At 38.8% G+C, this 23,606-nt stretch overlaps 1 protein-coding gene across 2 annotated transcripts in view; it reads left to right on the plus strand.

Annotated features, from left to right (window-relative positions):
- The window catches only part of LOC122826373 (coronin-1C-A), a 34,190-nt gene extending 10,619 nt beyond the window's left edge, over positions 1 to 23,571 (plus strand). For both annotated transcript variants that reach the window (XM_044108161.1, XM_044108169.1), the window contains exons 2-11: positions 4,089 to 4,285; positions 16,660 to 16,782; positions 18,100 to 18,229; positions 18,367 to 18,548; positions 19,450 to 19,569; positions 19,721 to 19,825; positions 19,946 to 20,091; positions 20,282 to 20,339; positions 20,443 to 20,685; positions 21,082 to 23,571. In XM_044108161.1, the coding sequence (XP_043964096.1) occupies positions 4,089 to 4,285; positions 16,660 to 16,782; positions 18,100 to 18,229; positions 18,367 to 18,548; positions 19,450 to 19,569; positions 19,721 to 19,825; positions 19,946 to 20,091; positions 20,282 to 20,339; positions 20,443 to 20,685; positions 21,082 to 21,201 (1,424 nt within the window). In that variant the 3' untranslated portion in view covers positions 21,202 to 23,571. The remainder of the gene's footprint in view (positions 1 to 4,088; positions 4,286 to 16,659; positions 16,783 to 18,099; positions 18,230 to 18,366; positions 18,549 to 19,449; positions 19,570 to 19,720; positions 19,826 to 19,945; positions 20,092 to 20,281; positions 20,340 to 20,442; positions 20,686 to 21,081) is intronic.
- The last annotated feature ends 35 nt before the right edge of the window (positions 23,572 to 23,606 follow it).

Below are 23,606 nucleotides of genomic sequence, written 5' to 3' on the forward strand. Positions count from 1 at the left end.
CTGATTGCTTGACAAACATGCCACTCATAGCTTGGCAGCTGGAATTTGAAAACAGGAATGGTGCTCTTTTAGATTCCACGCCTGTTTTTCATTATCAAAAATATTTTCAGACTGAGAATTTGTCTCAATTGTAACAGAGTTGAAAGTGTTGTATAGCCTTTCTGCATCCTGCTGACTAGCAGTTGGCAGCAACGATTGGGGGAGGAGCTATACTGGATTACTTTGTAGCTAGCTCAAGTTACTCTACTGGTTTTGCTGGCAGATGTATTTTAGAGACTTTTTAATAAGTTTGTTTTTAAGCAGCACACATCTTCAGCAAAGGTTGCAGTAAATATGTTCTGACACTAAGCTTGCACTCTAGATCTGTACTTTTAAGGTTTGATTAAACTTAAAGTACTGGAAAAGGACAACATATTTTCAGACTTAACTTTTCTATGCTAAGTTGGGTGATAATTCATTACTATAGTATTTTGTTACTAAAATGCTTTGTGGCTCAAGGGAGAGAAATTGCCGTTGCACTTGAAATGTTAGAAGGACTAATATTTTGTACGCTGGCTAAACAAAAGCAACATATTAGTTTTCTAGTTGTCTTGTTCTGTTTTGGAGCCAAACTTCCTTCTTTTAGATTTAACTTTACTTAAAAAACAGGCATCAGTCTCTAAAGGAAGTGGGTGATGTGGAAGTTTCTTTTTGCAGTAATATCACATTTTCATTTTTTCCCAAATGTTTAGCCCTTTAGACCAGAGAACATGTTTGAACAGATCTTAGTTTGTGTATTTTTTGTTTCTAATACAACCCGTAGATAACAATGTACTTGATGCTCATGTAAACGTAGTCTGCTTTTTCTTAATTTGATAGGTATTTAAAAAACATCAATGCTACTGCTACATAAAAAAAGATTGTGATGATAAAATTGGAAATGAAAACCTCTATAACCCTGGTGGACAGATTATGACTCATCGCTCAACTGCCTGTTTTGACAGATTATCCACCCGTTTTAATTTATCGCTATAGAATATTGTTTCTTCACCCACCTTTTGTAGGTACTGTGATTTTTGATTATCAGGGCAATGATTCTCAATTACTTTCCATCATGCGCTCCCCTCATGCCTTTGGGATATTTTTTTTTTTTTTTTCAATCAAAACAGACAAAATTCTTTAAATTGACACGGTTTAAATTATTTTTTCTTTACAGTCCATAAAAACTATCATTGAAGAGATTAATTCAATGCTAATAAACCTAGACTATCAATTCAGACAGAAGTAAAGCTTTATTTTTTTTACATTTGAATTCACTTCATTTAAGAATTTAGCTGAACAAAGTTTTCAGCGTTGGAAACAAACAAAGGCTAGACATCTGGTGCACTGAGAAACGTCATGTCTCCACTTTAGGATCTTTAATGCACACCCCTCTTCTCTTACTGAAAACACAGTAAGGACTATCACTGCTACGAAATCTTTTTAAAAATGTGATGTTTTCTGGTTCTATCGGTGACCAGATGTTCATTGAGGTAACACACGGTGTCCTCAGGGATTCTTTAAACATATACACGAAAGACCAAAACGTTCAGCTGTTTGTCTTCTGTAGGGTTTTCAAAAATTAGCCAAACATCAGAAATTGCAAGGAGAAAAACATAGATTTGAGGCGAATATGCAGCTGCTTTTATGACATAACTAGGTAATAGATCGAGATCCAGCTATATAGGAATGGTCGAATGCAAATAGTTTGATTATTAAGCTTTTAACTTTTCTAATATATTATTACACTTTATCACATTTTTGATTTACTATGTTGGCTGATCTATTGTCTACACACTGTTATCAGCATAGTCTTGCTAGAGGACTGTTGCTGGTGTCCTGTGGTCATTGGGGCAAGGGACATCCCTGACAGGTCAGATGTAATTCACAGGTCAACATGAAGACACAACCACTTGCATACACACTTACTTATAAGATCAATTTCGAGAGACCATTTAGCCTAACATGCATGTTTTTCAACTCTGGCAAGAAACCAGATTATCAATATTTGCTCTGAAGGAGGGCTAGAGCATGTTAGTCTTTATGAAAAGTTTTTCTTCAGATAAATGGACAGATCACCTCACTCTTGAATTTACTATTAAGCCATTTTTTGCCTTTCAGAGGTCATACAGTTGTTTAACTTTGTGTCTGTACCAAAAGTCTTTTAGCTTGTTGACCGCTGGTCTTGGTGGTAGATGTACCTATTTTTTGTAATTCCTTTTTTTTGTTCCTCTTCTTGTTCTTTCGATCCTCTGGATCACACATCTGTGGAAGTTGTAAGCGTTGCATTGAAGGATTTGCTGACGTCCTGTAAAACTCTACACCGCCACCCCCTTTGGAAACTGAAGGCCAGTTTTTCCTGTCTCGCCAGCTCTGCTTTAGTTGAGCTGTACGTTTAACAGTTGCTTTTCAAAGGAACCTGAAAACCTTTCTTGCTCCATACAGCGCGTGCCGAGAGAAATGAGTTCAAGGGGAACGACGACAACAAAAAAAAACCTATCTATATTAAAAAAATCCTTCCCAGTGAGGCGTTTTTTGTTTTTTTTTTTTTTTTCTTTTTCCCCGTTCCTGTCTCAAGCCTCCTGGGTGCTGTGTCACACCAGCATTCACCATAATCTGATCTGAAGGCAGTTGTGCCATCACATCTCATTTCTTTAACGCAGGTGCCAACATGTTGTCCCTTGTCAAAAATGTCCTCAGGTCAGTGTTACTTCCTTAGACCATTTCACCTTCGTTGAGCAGAATGACGTCTGACTTCCTTGTGTTCATGTGCAGACATTCATGACCAACAGGCTGCACAGTCAACACGACAATCAGCAGATTTCACATTGGATACATGAGAGAAACGGTTTACAAATGATCAAAATGCATTTACGTTTACTTTTTCACTTGTTTTGATGCATTGCTGACCTGTGTGGTAGCTAATTGTGTAGTTTGGGTTAAAAGGTGCTACTAGCCCGAGTTTTATGTTGCATAAGTGGATATTGGTGTAAGCAAACATGCCCCACCCCACAGATTACCATCTTGATTACCATCCCACATGACTTTTGTTTTATGGAAGCGTTTGGTCACTCCCCTCTTCTAGCAGAATCAACATGCTTCTTGTGTTGCAATTCTTCATTTGTGTCAGAAAACGAGCCACTGCCGCTTATGTCACATTCTTTATCTCTCCTCATTGCTGATTCTTTTCTTCTTGTCCAACATGTACGCACACAATGGGAAAACCACCTGCGAAGCATGTCCCACATCCTGCGGGTCGTTTTGGTCGTGGTGACTCAGCCTGGAAATGCGTTTGTGGGGTATATCAAAGTAAATTTTCAAAATAAGACTTGAGGAGCTTTTGAAAGTGGCCTATGGAGTTTGTCTCTGTAGGTTGTAGGTGAAGTCGGACCTGATTTCTTTTTTTTATTTTAATTTTTTTTCCCCCTTTTTTTTTCCTTTTTAATCCGATGTTGGCCAGCTTTCCATTATCTTTGGAAGTGGTGTGTTATTGTAGAGAGAGCTGTGGGACCTGATCCTCTGAATGAGCATGTTTTCCAGAGCTCTTGTCTGCCAGCAGATTTTTGTCTTGGTGAGAATTTTCCCTGAAACAACCACAAAGTCTGTTTTTGTTTGGGTTGGGTATGGCATATCCTCTGGAAGTGGACCTTTCTGTCCTGTTCCACTGATAAACGTTCTTGTTTAATATTTGACCTACTGGAAGATGGGACTCTAAAATAACTAGGAAACCTGTATAAAGGCTTTAAGATATTACATGTTTTTTTCCCCCCATAAAATATATGAACAATTTACATAACATTGGATTGCTTTCAGCTGTCAAAATAACCAGTGATAGTATGTTTAAAAAAACACACACAGTAGCCTAACACGTCTACATATGTTACTTACAAGTGAAAGATAGATTGTTTTGCAGTAAGGAGTTCACCGAAGTTTCAACGTCTTAAATATTTCACTCTTCTCACTACAACTCTGCTGAATTTGTTGCTTTTTTTAATATCCATTAATTTCAGCAAAGCGAGCCTCAATATGCCAGATGTTGCATCTAACTTATTTTCTTTCTCCCCCTGCAGATATGAGACGAGTTGTACGACAGAGCAAATTCCGTCATATCTTTGGCCAGGCGGTGAAGTATGACCAATGCTACGATGACATCCGGGTCTCGAGGGTCACATGGGACAGCTCCTTCTGTGCAGTCAACCCCAAGTTTGTTGCCATAATTATTGAGGCCAGCGGCGGAGGAGCTTTTCTCGTTCTCCCTCTTCATAAGGTAAGTTTTCGATTATGTAGAGAATGTTTGTATTTACTGTACATGCGGCATTGGAAGAAGATGGAGAGATCTAGATGATATTATAAGCTTTTTTGCTTAAAGCTTGATTTCTGGCTGGACAGTAGATTATAGATCAGACCTTCGTTCTGAGATTTTTGAAGGGGTTTAAACATTTTACATGCCCAACGTGTTTCATGGAAGGCAGAGCTTGTTGAAAGCTAAAACGGCTGAAACTGAGCAACTCTGTGCTCTAACCAGCCTTTAACTTGTGCTTTATTTCGCAGCCTGTACGTCTTAATTTGTCACAGAAAATATGGTTTTCTTTTTCTGACTTGAATTTTCAAACCTTCACTGATGAAGAAAACTGTCAACTTCAAATCTTTCCTCTCTTGTGCTGATCGATGACAGTTTTTTTTTTTTTTTTTTTTTTAGCTTAATGAAGTTTGATTATTTTGTTGGTGTTGCGTACATATGATTACTTTATTGTCAAGTTAAATTGAACACATATTTGGATGAATGTGAAATTAACATAAAATATCTGACAACTGTGTTTTTATTTTAAAGGTCTGCACTAGTTAGTTTCCATTTTTTTTTATATAAAACAAATGGTCATTTGTAACAAGCAATATTTATTTTCTGCTGAACCATCCTGCCGGTGTGTCCTGGGATTAATGTTTACCAGCAGGCTGCTTGACACGCCCTTATGTGTAAACCTGAAACTACTCCAAAGCTCTGAAGTTAACAGTGTCCTGATTCTTTTTTTTCCAAATAAGGAATCACTCCTAAGATTTAAGACTTTTGTTGGGCAAGGCAGCTTTTATAGAGTGTCTTGATGTAAACAAAGTAACTGAGTGTACTTGCTTTTTATCTTTAAATGTGCTGTCATAATGGGATTAATTAATATGTGGCAGAGGTTAAACCGCATCTTAAACCAGCCTCTGTCTTATTTAAAATTTTAAAAAAACCCAAACCCTTAGATGTCATTATGGTTATTGGCGGTTAACTGTTTAGCCTCTTGTTTCTTTTCAGCAGAGGCAGACATTGGCGGGGTGGCAAGTTCTAACACTGAGCGACATAAGCACTGCAATCTGTTGACAGATCTGCCCAAAGTCTGTAATTAGTGTACAGTGGTATTCTGCCGTGTCATATGAGAAGGATCTTGCATGGGAACTGGATCCTCAGGGCTGTCATCGCACAGCTTACACCTCTCAGCACCTCATTCAATGCAGGGCTTGTGCTGGAGGTGGGCTGTGGGCTCAGGGCTTTCACGTTCCTACTGCCCTTCTTTCTGCATCTATCTTTGTGTGAGCTGCCCTCTGCATGCCATGTAAATGCACAGCAGTGGTGCAGCCAGAGAACAAACTCTGCTTTCACGACTACATTTGCTGAAGAAAACCCGAGGCAATTACCTCACATCAGACAGTGGGAGAAACGGATACATTTTTCAGACCGCCTTGCATTTAGGTTGGATGGACTTGAACTTGAAAGACCAGTCCTTCAGCTGTAGCATTTGACCTATTCATTGAGAAACTGGAGCTGAAAGGGAACACTATCTTTCAGAAGAACTTTGTATGCATCCTATGACTTAAGACAGTTTGCAGAGTACAGCAAATGAGCCGGGTTCTGTTTTAACTTCCTTGATTGGGACAAAACTAATGACTAAATGAAAATTCACCCTTACAAAAATAAAAAATGTAAAAGTCACTTCCTTGTTTGCAAAACGTATTTTTATACTGTTAACAAAACTACACAGGAGCAACTCCGTACAATTTCTGTGTGTGTATATTTTAAGTGATGAACTGCAGCAGGGTTGTAGTCTGTTTTGTCTAATTAATTTTTTTTTTTACCCCCACATTGTATTGTGACGTGTCCCTCCAGGAAGTTGCAATGTTGCGATCGCAACTATTAACACAAATTCACTTTTCATTTGCAAATCTTGCGCGAACATGACATTTTTGCCATCTCTTGTGCAAGTCTGACCAATCACCTTAATGTTTTCTCTGTTTCCTTCTTTTCTGACCAATCACTGCAACTCGGCTAAATTTTAACCAGGTAGATCATTTCTGATTTATTTTCCTGTTTCACGTCTTTAAACGCACCGCGAGCGTTCACAGGCTGACACTGGACATACCTGTGGATCCGAACATGACAGCGCAATGTTCTGTCATGTTCAGCAACTAGGCAGAGCCAAAAAGCAAAAAGGCTTTGCCGTTTTCTAATAAACAAACTGTATAAGTTGAGTAATGCTGCTACATGCAGCAAATGTTGGTATAAACTAAAATCTATTTTAGTTTATAATATTAAGCTGGTTAAGAAGAATGCTAATGTAATCTATTTTATACCCTTTGCTTCTTAATGCCAGGAATAAACCCAATCCTCCATCATTTCTGTACAGAAGTTATTCTCTCTGTTGCTTTCTACATATTTAACAGAAATGTTTGTCACAGTAGAAAGATCAGTCACGGAGGAGGCATTAGACCAGAGGCAGCAGCAGGACGATGGTGCAGGGTCTTCCTGGGTAAGGAAGGATTATAATTGATGAGAAAAAGAGAAGGAAAGAGGAGGTTATGTGCAACAATTTTAACTTTTTTGTACCGTAATACCATATTATGGTAAAAATAAAGCTCAGCTAAAGCTTGTAACTAACTGTTAACTATATTCTTGGACACTCTTGTGAAAGACATCTTTGATCTCACAGGGTTTGTCCTGCCTAAATAAAGGTTTAAGAAAAAATCTGTAACTTTGGCCTACAAATTTTTTGAAAAAAGTGCCACAAAATTGGTAATTTTCGGCTGCATCAATCACAAAAAAAAACCCCCACTGCAGCCTCCTGGAGGGACTGGTTAAGGGATCCTGGGTTGCTTTAATAGTGGCCGTCAGCTTGAATGTCTTGTTGGATTTCCTGTATCTCATATTCCTCTTGATCCCCACAGAGACTGAGGCTTAAGTCAAGAGCGTTTGCTGGCCAAACAAGGACAGTGATGGGCATTAAACCAGACATGGGTACTCCATTCAGCGTCTGTAGTTCTCTCACTGCTGTGGTTTTTCTTGTTGCTTGTGCCAACTTTCTCCTGTACTTTTTTTCTTCCACTTAACTTTCTTTTTCTTTTTGTTAAAGCACTCTGTGAAACCCAACATTGTTGATCTTCTACCCTCTTTGTGGTAGGAGTTGATGATATGGACATGTCTAGAGTTTTCTTAATCATTGTGTAGGTCATTGTTAAATTATACATTAACTTTTATTAAGTGTTACTCTAGTTTCCGGTTCCCCTTAGCTGTAAGCCATAATCAGTGCTCAAAATGAGTGTATTGAGACTTTGTAAATAATTATTTATTGAATGATGAGGACAACTGTGTGAGACTACCCTACTGAAAGTGTGATTTATTTGGGTTTTGTCTTGTATTAGTGCTGTCACTGCTCCCATCCTGTCACCCTGTCCCATCTCTGATGCATCTGTTCTGTTAGCCCATCTGCTTGTGCTTTGTAGCTATACGTCTCTGTAGGCAGCCAGCTGCTCTGGGCCTTTGTCCTGCACTTACTTCCTCTGAGGCCTTTTGTCATTATTGCATTTTAGTATTGGGAGGAGGGGCTGGGGGTTTGGTTTGCTAGGAGAAGTATGATCATGCTCCTTCCCCCTTCACAATTAAGCCAGTCATTGTTATAGTGGCATAACAATAGGAGTTTGAAGAAATGTCTTTCTACATTCCTATGTTCTCATATATCAGTTTCTTTTTTTTTTATTAGAAATTTGAGAGTGTCATCAATAATTCAGAGGTACTTGCAGGTTTTTAAGCAAACGTGAAGCCTCATTTTGTGATGGGATGGCTCTTTGTTTGACTCCCTAGGCTGTGGGTTAATGCAGCAGGTTCCCCCGACTCAGCACACATGATTATTACTATCCATTTGGTCAGAACAAGAGTATATTCTTGTTCTTGTGTGAGAGTATATACATGTATACTCTTACACACACACACACACACAGGGGGATCAGATGTCCAGCTAAACAGATTTCTTTTTTCGTCCCTCATGCTTTGAATCTCCACTTCTCATTCTTAGTTGAACACCGGCTAATTTATTCCCTAATTTCCATATGAAGGAAGTTGTGGGAGTGATGGCAACGAGCAAGTATTTGGTGATTCCTTTCTGTATGTAGGAAAAGGCATGTTGTTCCAAACACTTGATTTAAAACTGCGGACAAAAGAATGACAGTGATTTATACATCCATTGGAACATTTTTAACATTGTTTTAGCTGAAACATTTATTTTCCATGCTGTGTGCGTGCCCACTGTTATCCACTGTATGTGGAGTATATTTGATTTGGATTCAGTCCCTCAATGATCCATTCATCCTGTGCTCAGTCTCAGTTTTTAGTCATCCCAGGGTGTGTGCACAGTGACACAATATTTGTCCTTTCACACCACCTTTAGTTCTAACCAAGCTACATTCGGCCTCTGTGTGCATAAACCTTTTGGATGTACATTATATCCCACATCTTTCACAATACTTTGGTCAGTTTGTGTTTAAAGACTTGTGTATTGCTCAGTTCCCTCTGCCTTTACCGCCCATTCCTGCTGACTGCAGATTTTACCATATATGGTCATTCACTGCTCCCTGCCTGACAGGCTTCCAAGACCATTTCCTCGTGCTCTGCCATTGGCTGCTTCATGCCGTGTCGGTACAATTCTGAAATCTGGGATAGGCCAAACCCAGAGAAGCGCTCAAGATGATAGAATTGGGTTGAAGTCAGATGTCGTCTCTATCAGAAAGACATTCATTGTGTTCATAGCCCATATTTTAATAGTTGTTTTAATTTAGTCTGTCAGGGCTTAAAGTTTTACATATTTATTTATTTTTAAGCAGCAAGCCCTGAATTTAATCTGCTTCATTTTTACTAAAAACAGGTGCAGACTCCAGTGTGTTTCCCCCCCTCATCCTTTCCCTCCACGTCTGCCTAATTAAAAGCATGCTGTAAATGGCACAACTTCAAAATACATCTGGAGTTGATATTACTGCTGCAATCTGGCTTTTTACAGATAAGATGCATTTTCATATACTCCAGATTATTTGTAGTAATCTGGACTAATTTTATCTAAACTGTCTGCACATGGACGGGGTGAAAGCCCATAGATTTTGATAACATTTGCACAAAGGCATTTCCCTCTGTGGATGTACAATATTCTTTATGAGCTTTTTGATCAATAATACAGCAGAAACCTGATGACCCCTTGTGAGATTCATTGAAGATTTAACTTTCATGAACCGTCTGGTCTCAGCACTTGGACCTTGAACAAACTGGCAACACAATTGGACATGGAAATCGTTATAGTCAAGTCCACAATTATTCATACTTGCAGATTTGGATTTAAAATTAAGTTGGTTCAACCAAAACATTTGCATCTGATACAAAGTGATAGCAATAAAACAATGTAAAATATGTAGAAATCTTGAATGTCAAAAATTATGTACCTGTATATCCTTATTAATTGTATGAAAAAATCTTTAACACTGTAGCAGTCAAACTCTCCTCGTGTTTGCTCTTCATGTTTCCGCATGTTTGGACTTGTACTTTGATGCTTTACCTTTTCTTGATGAACTCAAAGTCTTTCATGCTGGAAGGCCTTCTTGCCAACACCCTAATCTACAGATCCTCTATCAGAGTCTGTTCTGACTCTTCATGGGCCAATGCAAAACTTTTCTATTATATTCAGTAAATTAAGAGATTACTCTAAACCTAAGTATGTGACGTGTATAAATAATATTGAGCGTAACAGTTTGTGTATTTATGTCCGAGTTAATCTCACATTCTAGAGTGAAAGATGCGTGGATATTCAGATGGAGTCTTCCACATAGCTACCTTTAGAAATGGACAGAGAATTCAGACGGCGGACGCAATCTGAATATGTTCAGCTTGACTGACGATCTGTTTCTTCTCACTCTACACTACAAACATTATGTATTGCTAAGAACAACACTCTTCAGTGTGAAAATTATTACTGAGTGATTCTGTTACGAAACATGCTAAATTTGGAAATGAAACGGTGAAAGGCCTCCATTCTCAAGTTAATACACAGTGCAGTTTGCCTTACTAACTAATCAGACTAAGGACAGTTTTAAGATGTCATCTGAAAAAAAACGTCTTTGATTGCTCTCGCCTACAGTGTGTTGTCAACCCTTCAGATTTTGTTGGGGGGTTTTTTTTAAGCACCATGTCTTTTATGCCAAAACGATCACTTCACACTCTGGTGCTATTGTCATGAAGAACTTTTTAATCTTTAATGTTATTCCTTCCCACTTGGAAGCTTATTTGAGTTTTCTGCCTTCCCAAGCAGAATGACAGGATCTACAGCTCAACCAAGCCTAGCCCACACTAGACTGAGGATGATTGTATTGTTGAGACTGCCCCCGATTGGCAGCAACATGCTGTGGCATGTCTGTTTGCAGAGCAGGAGCATACTTGGGTTTCTCTCAACAGCATCTATCTGAAGAACTTCAATACTGAAAGTTATCTTTATTATTGGGGCTGCACAGTGGGGCAGTTGGTAGAGCTGTTGCCTTGCAGCAAGAAGGTCCTGGGTTCGATTCCCGGCCCGGGGATCTTTCTGCATGGAGTTTGCATGTTCTCCCTGTGCATGGTTCTCCAGCTTCCTCCCACAGTCCAAAAACATGACTGTCAGGTTAATTGGTCTCTCTAAATTCTCCCTAGGTGTGAGTGTGTGTGTGTGCATGGTTGTTTGTCCTGTCTCTTTGTGTTGCCCTGCGACAAGGTGTACCTGCCTCTCACCTGGAACATTAGCTGGACATGGGCACCAGCATCCCTCCCAACGCCACTAGGGACAAGGGTATACAGAAAATGGATGGATGGATCTTTATAATTTTTAATTTGTTCCACACGTACTTCCAAATCAGTAAAATAGCTCTTGGCTCAATTTCTCAGAATTTAATCAAATTTTTCTTGTAGCACAAAGGTGTATACACCGCTCAGTGTATGTTTGGTACTTGTAGAAGGCAGTTTTATTATGTGTATTTATTGCATGGTATTGTTCCCCATCATAAAGATAGGCCAGATCATAAATTGTTTAAAAAAAAAAACAACCCAGGTGTAACATCGTTACCTTCGCTGCCTCGGCTGTTTGCATCAAACATGCATTCGAAGGCTTGTAAAAGTGGAAATTTCCATGGAGCTCTGAGCAGCTCTGGACAGTATGCATGAAGACCCTTTAGTGGTGTGTGTGTGTGTGTGTGTGTGAGAATCGCATGTTGAACTGCAAGAAAAGGAAGTGTGCAGCCCTGTTATTTGAATGAAAAGAATGTCCTCTCTTGCCTTGAGGGAATATTGTTCATGGTTTTTTTTTCCCTGTGTGTGTGTTTCAGGGCTGTGCTTTGTGTCCATCGCCTTGTGATTCACTCATTTTCTGCAACCATACGTGTTGCCATGCAACTGGTTGTTTTGAAGCCGCAGACATTCCTCTTAAAGGAAGTGTAGTTTAGTCATGAACATGTTGGATATTCAGCTGCTTGACTGCAGTGTGTGAGGCGGGTAGCCCCTGCATCTTGTGTGGGTAGCTGCTTTATGGCTTTTAGGTGCAAGTGCATTTCACTTTTTGGATATTCTTTTATTTTTGGATTACTTGGTGGCCACCTTATTTGAAAGTGACTCACTAACACAGTTTGGTAGTGACCTGTCTAGCACTGCTTAGTGTCAGCTAAGGTTACATTTTGTTACGAAAGACAAAAAAAACCTACACTATTTTACTAATGTAAAAACCTACACTTGTAAAAAAAAATCCTACAATTTAATAACCTTAGATATTAAGGCTTAATGAATGAAAAATTGCAGTATGTAATCTGCAAATTGCTTGGACTGCAAAAAAACGTAAGTGAAGTAACATGCATCCAGAGCCTCTATTCTTGTCTTTTATTTTGTGAGACTTGAGCAAAAGAAAAAAATAAAACAAAGTTGTTTCAGTAGCAAATGAGCAGCTGGCAGCCAAAGGCAACTTATTTAAACATTGAATTGTGTATTTACTTATATTTTACAGTAGCTGGATAGAATGAAACCCAAAGCAGAAAGATTTCAACATTTCACAATACTGAATCTATTGCATGTGATATCACAACATCAATCAGTATTTTTGTGAATTACAATTTTTTCTAATATTGTGCAGACCTATTAGCTAGCTGGTAACCAAAAGAAGCTTAGAAATGGTTTTATGTCCTCTACTGAAGCAAAGTCAGTTTGCTATCAAGTTTGAATTTTGGTCAATTGGGATATCTGCAAGTCGCTTCTAGTAAACATGTTTTAACTAAAGATTAGTAGACATGGCAAAATGTTTTTAAATGTAGTGATATAGCCGAATGATTGAAGTCAGGCGGCCAAGAGGAAGAGTAGCTTTTTAAACACTTGCCACATTTCGTTTTTAATTTTTGAATAAGGTACAATGTGACTGGAAAGATTGTTAAATGACCTCTTCTCATAGCATTAGGAGCCATAACACAGCAATGCAAAGATAAAGCTACTTTTTAAAATCATATCAGACAAAACAACTAAATAACAGAAATGTTTGTTTTTTAAAATGACTTACAAAGTTACGGGGAAATTCCTCCAACAAGTAAAATGCATTAATTAAAACCTAAGACAGGACGACAATTTCAAAAGAAATAAGATCAGCTAAAAATCTGCATAAAGCTGCTTTACACAGCCGAGCAAATTTAGAACCAATTTTCTCACCCTTTGAAGAAATGACAGTAATAAAGTGCATCACCCTTTTGTCAGATTTGCTACCATAACCATGAGTAGTTGTCACAGAGGTGATCTTAAATCTCTTGTCTATTCTGACTTAACGGTAAAAGTTTTTCTTTAACTTCTTTTCGTTATCAAGGCTCCTTTATCCAGAGTTGTTTCCCATTGCAAATTTGTGGCGTCTCTATTGATCCAATATCAGATATTAAAACACAAACTATTTCTGGGTTGTTCATTCCTAATATTGCGCCTTGCTTTCTCAAAAAATTACATTACAAGTTGAAAATTGTACAAACCCTCAGTTTTTTTTAAATTTCAGACTATTACCTTGACTATTACCTACATTTTCTGTTGAATTCTAAATCTTAAAACAAATTAGTTTGCATTTGTATTTTGAAATGCCAGAACTCTGAATCGGCTGATCCGACCTCAAAAGTTACAGCAAATTGGTGTTTGCCACCAAAACCTTTTTGCTACAACGTTGCATCAAAGGGTGACGTTTTTGACATATCTTTGCTCTTATTAGTCACACATATATTTTGGATGCTTTTGGCCAGGCCGTAAAAGGTGAGGAAGGTTTTGCTGCTTGGCTCCTCTCCTCTTGAGAAGATCAATAGGTCTAATCTGATACCTGAAGTTTTTTTGTCCAGCTTTTCCCCCCCCATTTCATTTCAGAATGTGCTGGAAAGCGATAAACTAAACATTTTTGAGAGATGACACGATGGTTCATGTGGTTTATGTGGTAGAAGTTAAATTCATTGTTAGTTTGGGTTTATTGACACTGCACATTCTGTTCCTAAAGTATTTGGCAACGTGAAGGATGAGTAAAACGTGTGTACAGTACTAATTCTTGTTGAAATATTTTTACATGCCAGAACTGGTTAGACTGTGATGATACTCTGTGATGTTGAACTAGACTGAACGTGATCCTCCGCATCGTCATTTGGAGAGTGTTTTGTATCTTCAATACTCCAGTATCTTAATCAGAAGATTTATTCTCACACTTGTTTATGTAGTTTCTGTCTCTACACCTGGTATTCAGTCCATTTCCTTCCTGCTTTGCATCCTGCTCCAGTTGCCTTCAGGAAATGGAAAAACAGGAATACGTTGATATGAGCTGTTAAGTGCATTAGAATCTAATATGTCTGGTATGCACGGATTTAGTCTCGTCCTTTTGTTAAAAGTTTTAATTGTTGAAAGAGGAATTTCCAGTGGACTCTGCTGCATGTAAGGCCACATTTTTCTCATAAACTACAAGTGCTAGCTGACACTGAATGGTGGATCAGAAATTCCTGCCAACAGTGGCGTCATATTTAGCTTTTTGCCAGCTCTAGGGCAGAGTAGGTTTCTGGGTGTGATATGTTATGTTCATGATAAAGTTTAGAACATAAACTTTGCCCTTTGTTATCATTCAATGCAAAGATCCTTTCATTTCTGCATTAAATATGTTCATATCTTAAAAGTTTTGTTTGCTAACTGTAGACTCTGATTTCCAAGCAGGATCATGTCTGCCAGATGTTTATAGTTTGCCACTATTTGTCAAGTCAAAAACCAAAACGCTTCTGTCGAGGTTCCTAACCAGTGTCTGATTTAGAAACAAGATCATTTTGTTCCAAGGAAGGAAACCATTGCACCAACTGCACCAAGCTTTTGTTTAACTAAAGCAAAAAAAAAAAAAAGTATTCAAAAAATAGATGATATTTTAGAAGTGATATTCTGTAAAAATGAACTTGCTACTTATATTTTAACTGGAGTAGATTAAGTTTATTTGTACAGCGTATTTCAGAAACGAGGCAGTTCAAACTTTACACCATAAAAACATGATAGAATAGCAAGCGACAAACGGCACATTTTGTCAAATGTGATGATCAAATATACATCAAATATATTGATCAAGAGTAGGTGACGTTCTGATCAGTTTTGTTTTGGATGAACAGATTAGTTTCCCTGAGAGACTTGACCTTGAAGCTAAACAAAGGACACTAGTTCCAAAGAGGATTTAAATCTCAAACACGTCAAAGCAATTCCCATTTTCAAACCATTTGATTTGGCGACGATATTTGTTCCAGTGATAAAGTTTCAGCTCTGCTTCAGAGCTGAAAATGTGGTCTGCTTAACATGCATTTTTTATTTATTTATCCATTTATTTTACATGAAAAAAGTATTGCAGTAGAGTATGGGCCAGTACAGTCTTCAGTCTGAAACTAGTTCTATTTAAACAATAGATGCATCCAGAGAGATCTGCTTTGGAAATGGCTCCACTCATCATTTAGCTCATGTCTCCAGGGAAAATCTGTTATCTAAAGTGAAGTCAACCAGAATTATCAACCGGAGGCAAGATATTGACTGTTCACAATCTCTCCACTAAACCTGACAAAAACAAGGCAAACATACGAGACAAACACTTCAGTTCTGCTGGGTTTACAAATCCAGTTTAGACTGTTTGGGCATTTACTGATGTTTTTTGATAGGAGGAAGTTAAAGCAGGTGGGAAGATGATGGTATTTATTCTCAAACTCTTAATTTTATGGTCCCCTGTTTTTGTTGTTAGTTGTATTTTTTGGGGACTTTGGTTACGGTGCCATTTTTTGACCAGCATCACATTTTATTTTTGAATCAGGCGTCATTCAGACATGACTAGTATACAAACCTTGCTTCTTAAAACCTGAAGCTTTTCCTGGTGAATCAATAATGGGACAGTAGAGTTGTCCAGAGACCATTTATTACAGTGCATCTAACCAATCTTAAGTACTTCAATAGGCGCTAAATTAGTCTCGGCTCTGCTGTTATTTCCAGTCAAATAATCTTCTCCAGTTTCTAGTTTGGGCTGTTTTTGTTCATTACAGAATATGCAGTTTTTAAGTTTTAATAGCTATCGTTCAGTCGTTCCTGCTTTTCTTCCTGGTACGATGGTGGAGTGGCTGCAGGCGATGCGAGACTGTTTCTGCTATTAGACTGCTAAGCTTTAAATAGAGCCGCTGCTGCAGGGCTGCTCAGCAAGTGACATCATCTGGCCCTGTGGTGGTACTGGAAGTAAACGCAGACTAGGGTGTGTCTTAGACACCCAAGACATTAACCTAAAGGCTTGCGAAGGTAGCTTAGTATTTGGAGAGAACGTGTCGGAACCTGTTGTCTCTAATAAAGCTCTGTGTTTGTATGTCAGAAATGTCCATCTATTTGGTTTACGAGTTGCATAAGTAGATTATGTAAAGGCCACAGTTCATTGCTTGATTTAGGGTTTCTAGCTTAAATGTAAAACTAAGTCTTGGCATGACATCACCACCAATGACATTCTTTAATTACAATGGCTTAGATGTTGGAGCTGAATCTAATCTGAGTTTACTTCTGCGTAGCTCCAGAAACACTGGGGAGGTTTTTTTTTTTTTTGAATGAAAAAGATTTACCGTAAATGTTTTTTTATTATTATTATTTTGGTTCTTTGTTGGATATCATTCAGAATGTTTCCTTTTTCTTGCTCATGTCACTCATCTAGTGTTTTTATGTGGGAAGAAACCAGCGTTGTATGTGAATGCTTCTTCCTGTAGCTGGGATTTAGGATTATGCTGCAACTGTCCTGTTTCAAAACACAGACCTGATTCAGACTAATCTTGTTATTCTGTTTGTCTTTACAGTCGGGACGCATTGACAAATCCTACCCAACAGTATGTGGTCACACAGGCCCTGTGCTGGACATCGACTGGTGCCCACACAATGACCAGGTCATTGCCAGCGGCTCTGAGGACTGCACAGTGATGGTAAGGTTTACCTTCCCTGTTCTACCTAAAATCACTCATCTTAAATGTGAAACTAAAGAACTAGAATGCTCAAAGTGTGGTTAATGAGTGATTAGAGGTTGCATGTTTTTTATTTTTTTATTTTTACTGGAAGAGGACTCGCTGTTGTAACTTGGAGATGGGTGCAGGCCTCACCCTCTGGATTAGATTAGACTGAAATATGTGTTATAAGAATCAGAGGAGGGGAATGATTTAGCTGTTTATTGAGCTGAGGTCACTGACTTCTTTTGAGACGGTTGTTCCTTTTTCCTGCACATGTCCTTATTTGGGCTGTTGAATGCAGAGATTAGTTTTCACAGATGAAACGTACCAGCTTTTAAAGTTGAAGAAAATTGCATAAACTTTGGGACCTTGTGATTATGTTGAGGATAATTTTCTCTGTAGCATTGCATTTTTTTTATGCCTTTTAAAATTAAAATACATTTTGGATGTGCCTTCTATTTTTTGTAATTCAGATCATTGTTCCATGGCATTACACTTTAACCTCTTCTGTTTCTGTGCAGTTGATTTCAATATTTGTTTTTGTTTTTTATTGAGCATTTCGTACATTAATTTTCAGTTGCTTTGTTTCTGTTGTACTTCCCTTCAATGTGACTTTATCCCATGTCTTGGTCAATGCTGCCCCCTGCAGGTTCCTAATAATATTTAGAATATTTATGGCCAGTATTGAGTCAATTCCATGCAGGTTGCTTTCAGGAGCACAGTGAAGGATGAAATGCAGCCTGTGCAGTAAATCTTTTTCATCTTCTCTATATTAAACCGACAACAAAACAAAGGACAGCACATGTTGAGGTAGCTGCAAACATCCAACTTTAACATGACCTTCAGATTAGTTCAAAGCAGGATGTCAAGAGCTTCCTGGAATAAGGGTTTCTTGCAAATCAAAGTGTCAGATTTAAAGTTAACCTACGAAGAACTGTTGTCGGATTTAACATCACTGCTAGACTCTGAAGCAGGATACACTTACTGCTGGTTTTCAATTTGGAACAAAAATACTTTATTAATGCCAAAAGAAAATAAAATTCAACAGTTCCTAGTTGACTGCATTGTGCCAAGTTTAGATTGTAGATGGTTTGGGCTGCATTTTTTGCAGAGACACGGTTCAAGTCACAGGAAACTCTTAATACTACTGCCCACAAAACCACATTGGAGTTAGTTTTGGTAATACAATATATCCTGGACTTTACACACGCACTGTAAAAATGTATTTTAATCCAAAACAGCTCGTGGTGGGTGTCCTTTTCTCCTGAACTTCATTCACATACTTGTCTGTTCTAGGTGTGGCAGATTCCTGAGAATGGGCTTGTGTCCTCCATGTCTGAACCAGTGGTGGTTCTGGAAGGCCACTCAAAGCGTGTGGGAATCATCACATGGCATCCAACAGCACGAAATGTCCTCCTTAGTGCCGGTAAAAGCCCTTCATTTGTCTTCAGCTTTTTAAGGCTAGGTGGCTGTACAGTTTAAATTAAACAATAACATCACAGCAAAAACCCTTTCTGGCTCAGTGACGGTGTATGTTGTCTGATTTATCGCTGCTCTCACCAGGTTGCGACAACCAGATAATCATCTGGAATGTGGGCACAGGAGAGGCCATGATCTCCTTGGAGGACATGCATCCTGATGTCATTTTCAATGTGAACTGGAACCGCAACGGTAGCCTTATCTGCACTTCCTGCAAGGACAAGTCAATCCGTGTCATCGATCCCCGCAAGGAGACCATTGTTGCTGTAAGCCACTTCCAGATAAACTGTTCTGTGTCTGTTTATTTTGCCCAAACTCAGAGGTAATTAGAAGTGGATTTTAAAAATGCATTAAAACTGGGTTGCTTCTAGTTTTTGTGATATAGAATACAGATTTATTTTTACTGCACAATTCTGCTAAAACTAGGTGTTTTCTGATTGCGTCAAACATCAAGAGCCCGATTGGAGACAACAAATGAATACATTTGGAGAAATGAAAACCCCTTCACACCTTGGTTTTAGCTTTATACAAGCAGCATATAATTTTCTGTAATTTTGGTTTTCAACTTGATGACTGCATGCACATGGATTCAAAACTCAAAGAAGGTGATTTTTCATAATTTTTTTTCCAAACATTTAAATTCAGGTTTAGCTGCAGTCCTAAACTTGGTCTGGTCAAAACAACAGCCTATAAAAGCTTCTGTTTTGGGAAAGGAACCAAAATTAGTAAATTAGTTTTTTTAAAGAATCTGAATTAACTGTCTTTTTTTTTTTTTTTTTTTTTTTTTTTTTGATAATGCAATACTCAAGTAAATTTTTTGACTAATATAGGGTTGCAGATTTTGAAAGGGAGATATGAAGTTAGTCCAGATGCTGGGAAAGCAGCACAGTGTCCTAAAACCAACCAAATTAGAAGCCATTTTTAATTGTGCTTCATGATCTGTGGAACCTGCAGATGAGGAAACTACTAAAGCAGTTTAATTTGAATACATTGTAATCAAATACCTAGAAAAAAAAGTCTTGAAATTTGATTCTGGAACAATTTTTAAAATGAGAAATGTGTAGGAACACTTTTGTATGCTAATATTTTCACTCTGATCATGTAGCACAGAGTCACACCAGCTGGTGATCATGGTATTACCAATAAGCGCCTCTTTGTGCTTCACAGGAGAAGGAGAAGGCACACGAGGGCGCTCGACCCATGAGGGCCATTTTCCTCTCCAACGGCAACATCCTCACCACCGGCTTCAGTCGAATGAGTGAGAGGCAGCTGGCTCTCTGGAATATGGTGAGTTGTTTCACGAGTGCCGAGTTGTACCCTCCACACCCCACACATGCAAAGTCCTTCTCTTATGTGTCCCTCAAGAATCAGAGGGAGCCCAAACAGCTTTGTTTTGTAAAGCTCTGATTACATTTCTATATTCTTTCTGTTTCTCCAGGAAAACATGGAGGAGCCGATGACCGTCAACGAGATGGACACGAGCAATGGAGTGCTGCTGCCCTTCTATGATCCAGACACCAGTGTTGTTTACCTCTGTGGAAAGGTGCGTTTCCTTTTCAGCATTCTGTCACTCGCATAACTGACGTTACTAGATTAGTAGGAAAAGATTTTATTTTATTTTTTTAAGCAGCAGTAATAAACAAACTGCTTTATTTCTCTGCAGGGTGACAGCAGCATTCGTTACTTTGAGATCACGGATGAGGCACCGTACGTTCACTTCCTGAACACCTTTGCGAGCAAGGAGCCGCAGAGGGGCATGGGCTACATGCCCAAGAGAGGCCTTGATGTCAATAAGTGTGAAATTGCAAGGTAAGCAAAGATGGGAGGAAGGCCATTCCTCCTGTTGATTCCATAACCTCATTTAATGCTGTAACCACTTAATGACTTCACCACTAGGAGGCAGTGAAGTCATCATGATGCACATATTTCCAAATCATGGTGTGTGTTGTCATGTATTGCACTGGACTGTGAATGAAGGAGTGTGTATTTGTGTTGCCAGGTTCTATAAACTGCATGAAAGGAAGTGTGAGCCTATTGTGATGACTGTACCAAGAAAGGTGAGTCCACAACCAAGTTAGCTTAAAGTCTTCTTACTCCGTCATTGTGTGTGGGTGTTGTTGTTGTCGATACCGTTTTTAATATCTTGTTCTCCCTTGCCAGTCGGACCTGTTCCAGGACGACTTGTACCCGGACACAGCGGGACCAGACCCTGCCCTGGAGGCGGAGGAGTGGTTCGAGGGCAAGAACGGAGACCCCATCCTCATATCCCTAAAGAACGGCTATGTCCCTGGCAAGAACCGAGAGTTCAAGGTCGTCAAAAAGAACATTTTGGACAGCAAGGTCAACAAGAACACGGAGAAGTCGAGCCCTGCCAACAAGTCTACTTCTTCAACTCCATCAATTGTGAGTTGCATGACTTTTCTGTGTTTTGTGACTTTAAACTGCTGCACCTTGAGTCTGAAGGTGTAAAAGAGCGATTAAAAAATATTTGAAAGTTTCGGGGATAGACTGAGGAAGAAATGTATGATTTTAAAATTTGATTTACTGATATTTTTCCCCCAAAACTTTGGTGTTTGTTTGAAACTACTTCTGCATGACTTAAATAATCAAAGTATTTATGTATCCAGAGCAGGCTGTTTTCTGTAGTATTTTTCTCTTTATGATGTAATGTTTAGAAAAAAAATTATTTGCAGATAGGATAGCTAGAAATCAGCCTGAAAAAGCCAAATTGGTGCCCCTGCGATGTCACTGTATTTATAGAAAACGGTAAGATTCTCATCAGTCTCTGGTTCTTTACAGAAATCTGAGGCAAAGATGGAGGAGATCTTGAAAGAAATCAAATCCCTCAAGGACCTGATCAGCAGTCAGGAGAAGCGAATCATCAAACTTGAAGAGCAGATGTCCAAAGTTGCCATTTAGGGGCCCTTTATCCCCCCATCCCACTACAATTCAGGACGTTCCTTTCGCTGGGGACTTCAGGGTGAGCGGGATTAGTAATCCTCCCTTTCTGACGGGGTTTGGTCTGAATCCTGCCAGCCAACGATCCCCAGCAACATTCCAGACGAACTTTTTCTTAGCGAAATCCCAACCCTTAGTTTAACACAGGTGGAATAAGAAGGATTTGGTAAATTTAGCAGAAAGTACTTTTGCTTTTTGATGAAAAGAACATTCCTTTTATTCTGTTTCAGTCTTTTATTTCCCCTAGCTGATTAAAAAAGACGTCTTAATTTGACTCATTTTAGACTGACCAAATCAACAACAGTTCCAGTTTCTGATATCGTTACATTTTTAAGTAGGTGCCAGTGATTCATGTTGGCGTGTCCCAAGATGAAAATGTTGCCAAATTTAAATTGTGTTTACACCTCCTGAACAGTATTTTTCCTTTCTCTTTCTGTGAGACTGTTTTAGACTCAGACAGTGAAGTTTGGTGAAGTAGACTGTTTATATAAAGAGGAGAATTTAATCATTTTACTACTATGAAAACTGGTAAAGTAACTGCAACATGATTGAAATTTAGATACCGGTGAAAGAAAATGCGTTCCGGTTTTCCAGTCAACATTAAACATTTAGATAACATCCCAAACGACAAATCCTTTTTCTTAGTCAAACCTGCACAAATCTATTCCTGCTTTCTTTTCCATTGACCTCCATGTAGACATGCATACCTTTTCTTCCCGCTACATTCACATGAACTCTGAAACTATTGTAGAAAATCACACTCCACCGATCTTATTGGACGTTCATGAAAGGACCAAGAAAAGTTCCCGTCTCCTCTCTCTGTAAACGGTCTGCTGTGGCAGCTCTGCGGCGCCGGTCACCTGCTTTATGTGCTGCACATGGAAAGAATAATAAGAGCTTTTTTTTCCCTTTCATCTTTGCCACAAAAACGGATTTGTTTTTTGTAGGACCTGCAACTTCCAATCTCGGTGTTTGTTGTAAATGGTCTTGCGTAACCCACATGTAGTTAGTTTATGTTTTCTGTATAATTAGAAAAAAAACATCAACAACAAACTGATTTATTTCAGAGCATCTTATGATAAAGGTGGATATTATAGAAGAAGCTGTTCATGATGAAAATCACGGTCCTGGATGTCCCTGCTTTGTTTCCAGCTCAAAGCAAAATGAAGGTCCATTACCTGCCTATAATTTGGGGAAAACTAACAGTTTGGATACCACTTACCTGTTGTTTTTTTTTTATTTTTTTTATTATTACTATTATTCTGTTTCTTGTTCCAGCTGTGCTTGTATCCCTCTTAGCACTTCCACTTTTAAATCCTGTGAGTTAATTCTGTCCTTAAATCAGTGCAGTTTTTCCAAATACCAGAACCATTGGACTGTCCAACCAGAGTCGTTGCGGTCCAACAGAAGCTCTATTTTTCTGAGGTTTTACGTTTGTTTCCCAGTGGGAAGCTGAGACGGGTTAATGGTTCAGTCTGTTGTTTGCCTTCGTTAATTAACACTGTACAGACCTGAAAGTGCCATAGAGGAAACCCTGAAAGTGTGTGTTGGAGGTTGTGTAGTGAATGGATGAATTGAAAGGTGCCTGGATTTTAAAACCACTTTGAGGTGCTATGCTTTGTACTGACACCCTGTTCCTAAAGTGCTGATGACTCCGCCGAGTCCTGCCAGTCATTCTGACACGTACACCAGGCAGCATCTTCGCTCTCCGTTTAATCTGAGCATTGAGCCACTGACATTTTGGTGTTTTTTCTTCTTCTTGGTACGGGTATAAAAATCTTTTTAAATTGATTTCAAACCAAGAATTTTGCGGCTGTAGCACAGCCTTGGAAGTCAGCGGCCATCGGGATGCACTTTGAGCAGCGAGTCGTACACTAACGGTAATAGGAAATCTAATGAGGCTGCCGCTCCGTAGATTTTATTTTATAGCATGGTTGGTGCAAAAACGTTAGTATCTAACAGCAATCCAAAGGGATAGTGTAGGTGGAAGTGGCGCTGAAAGATAGGTGTATGTTTAGAAAAATGAGTGAAAGCTGTGTAAATATGATCAGGAATCATTTTGTTTTTTGTGGTTGTGCTAAAGAGGGTGTTTGTATGGGTGATGGGTTTTAAACGTCTTCCCCCTCCCCTCCTGTTTTGTGTTCCTTGCACCTTGCCCCCATAAAAAGAAAAGCAAAACCTCCATCGCACATGAAAAATGAGAAACTAGATCAGACAAAAACCAACCAGGATGAACGCCTCGGTGAGGTCTGCTCAGCTTCTTTTCATTATCCTTGCTTCAAATATTGGACATTGATTATAAGAAAATTAATAAAGAATTTTTAAAATGAACTCGCTGCGGATTTTTTTTGATTTGTCCAAGTATT

The sequence above is a fragment of the Gambusia affinis genome, linkage group LG03, assembly GCF_019740435.1.
Source record: "Gambusia affinis linkage group LG03, SWU_Gaff_1.0, whole genome shotgun sequence".
Classification (NCBI taxonomy): Eukaryota; Metazoa; Chordata; class Actinopteri; order Cyprinodontiformes; family Poeciliidae; genus Gambusia; species Gambusia affinis.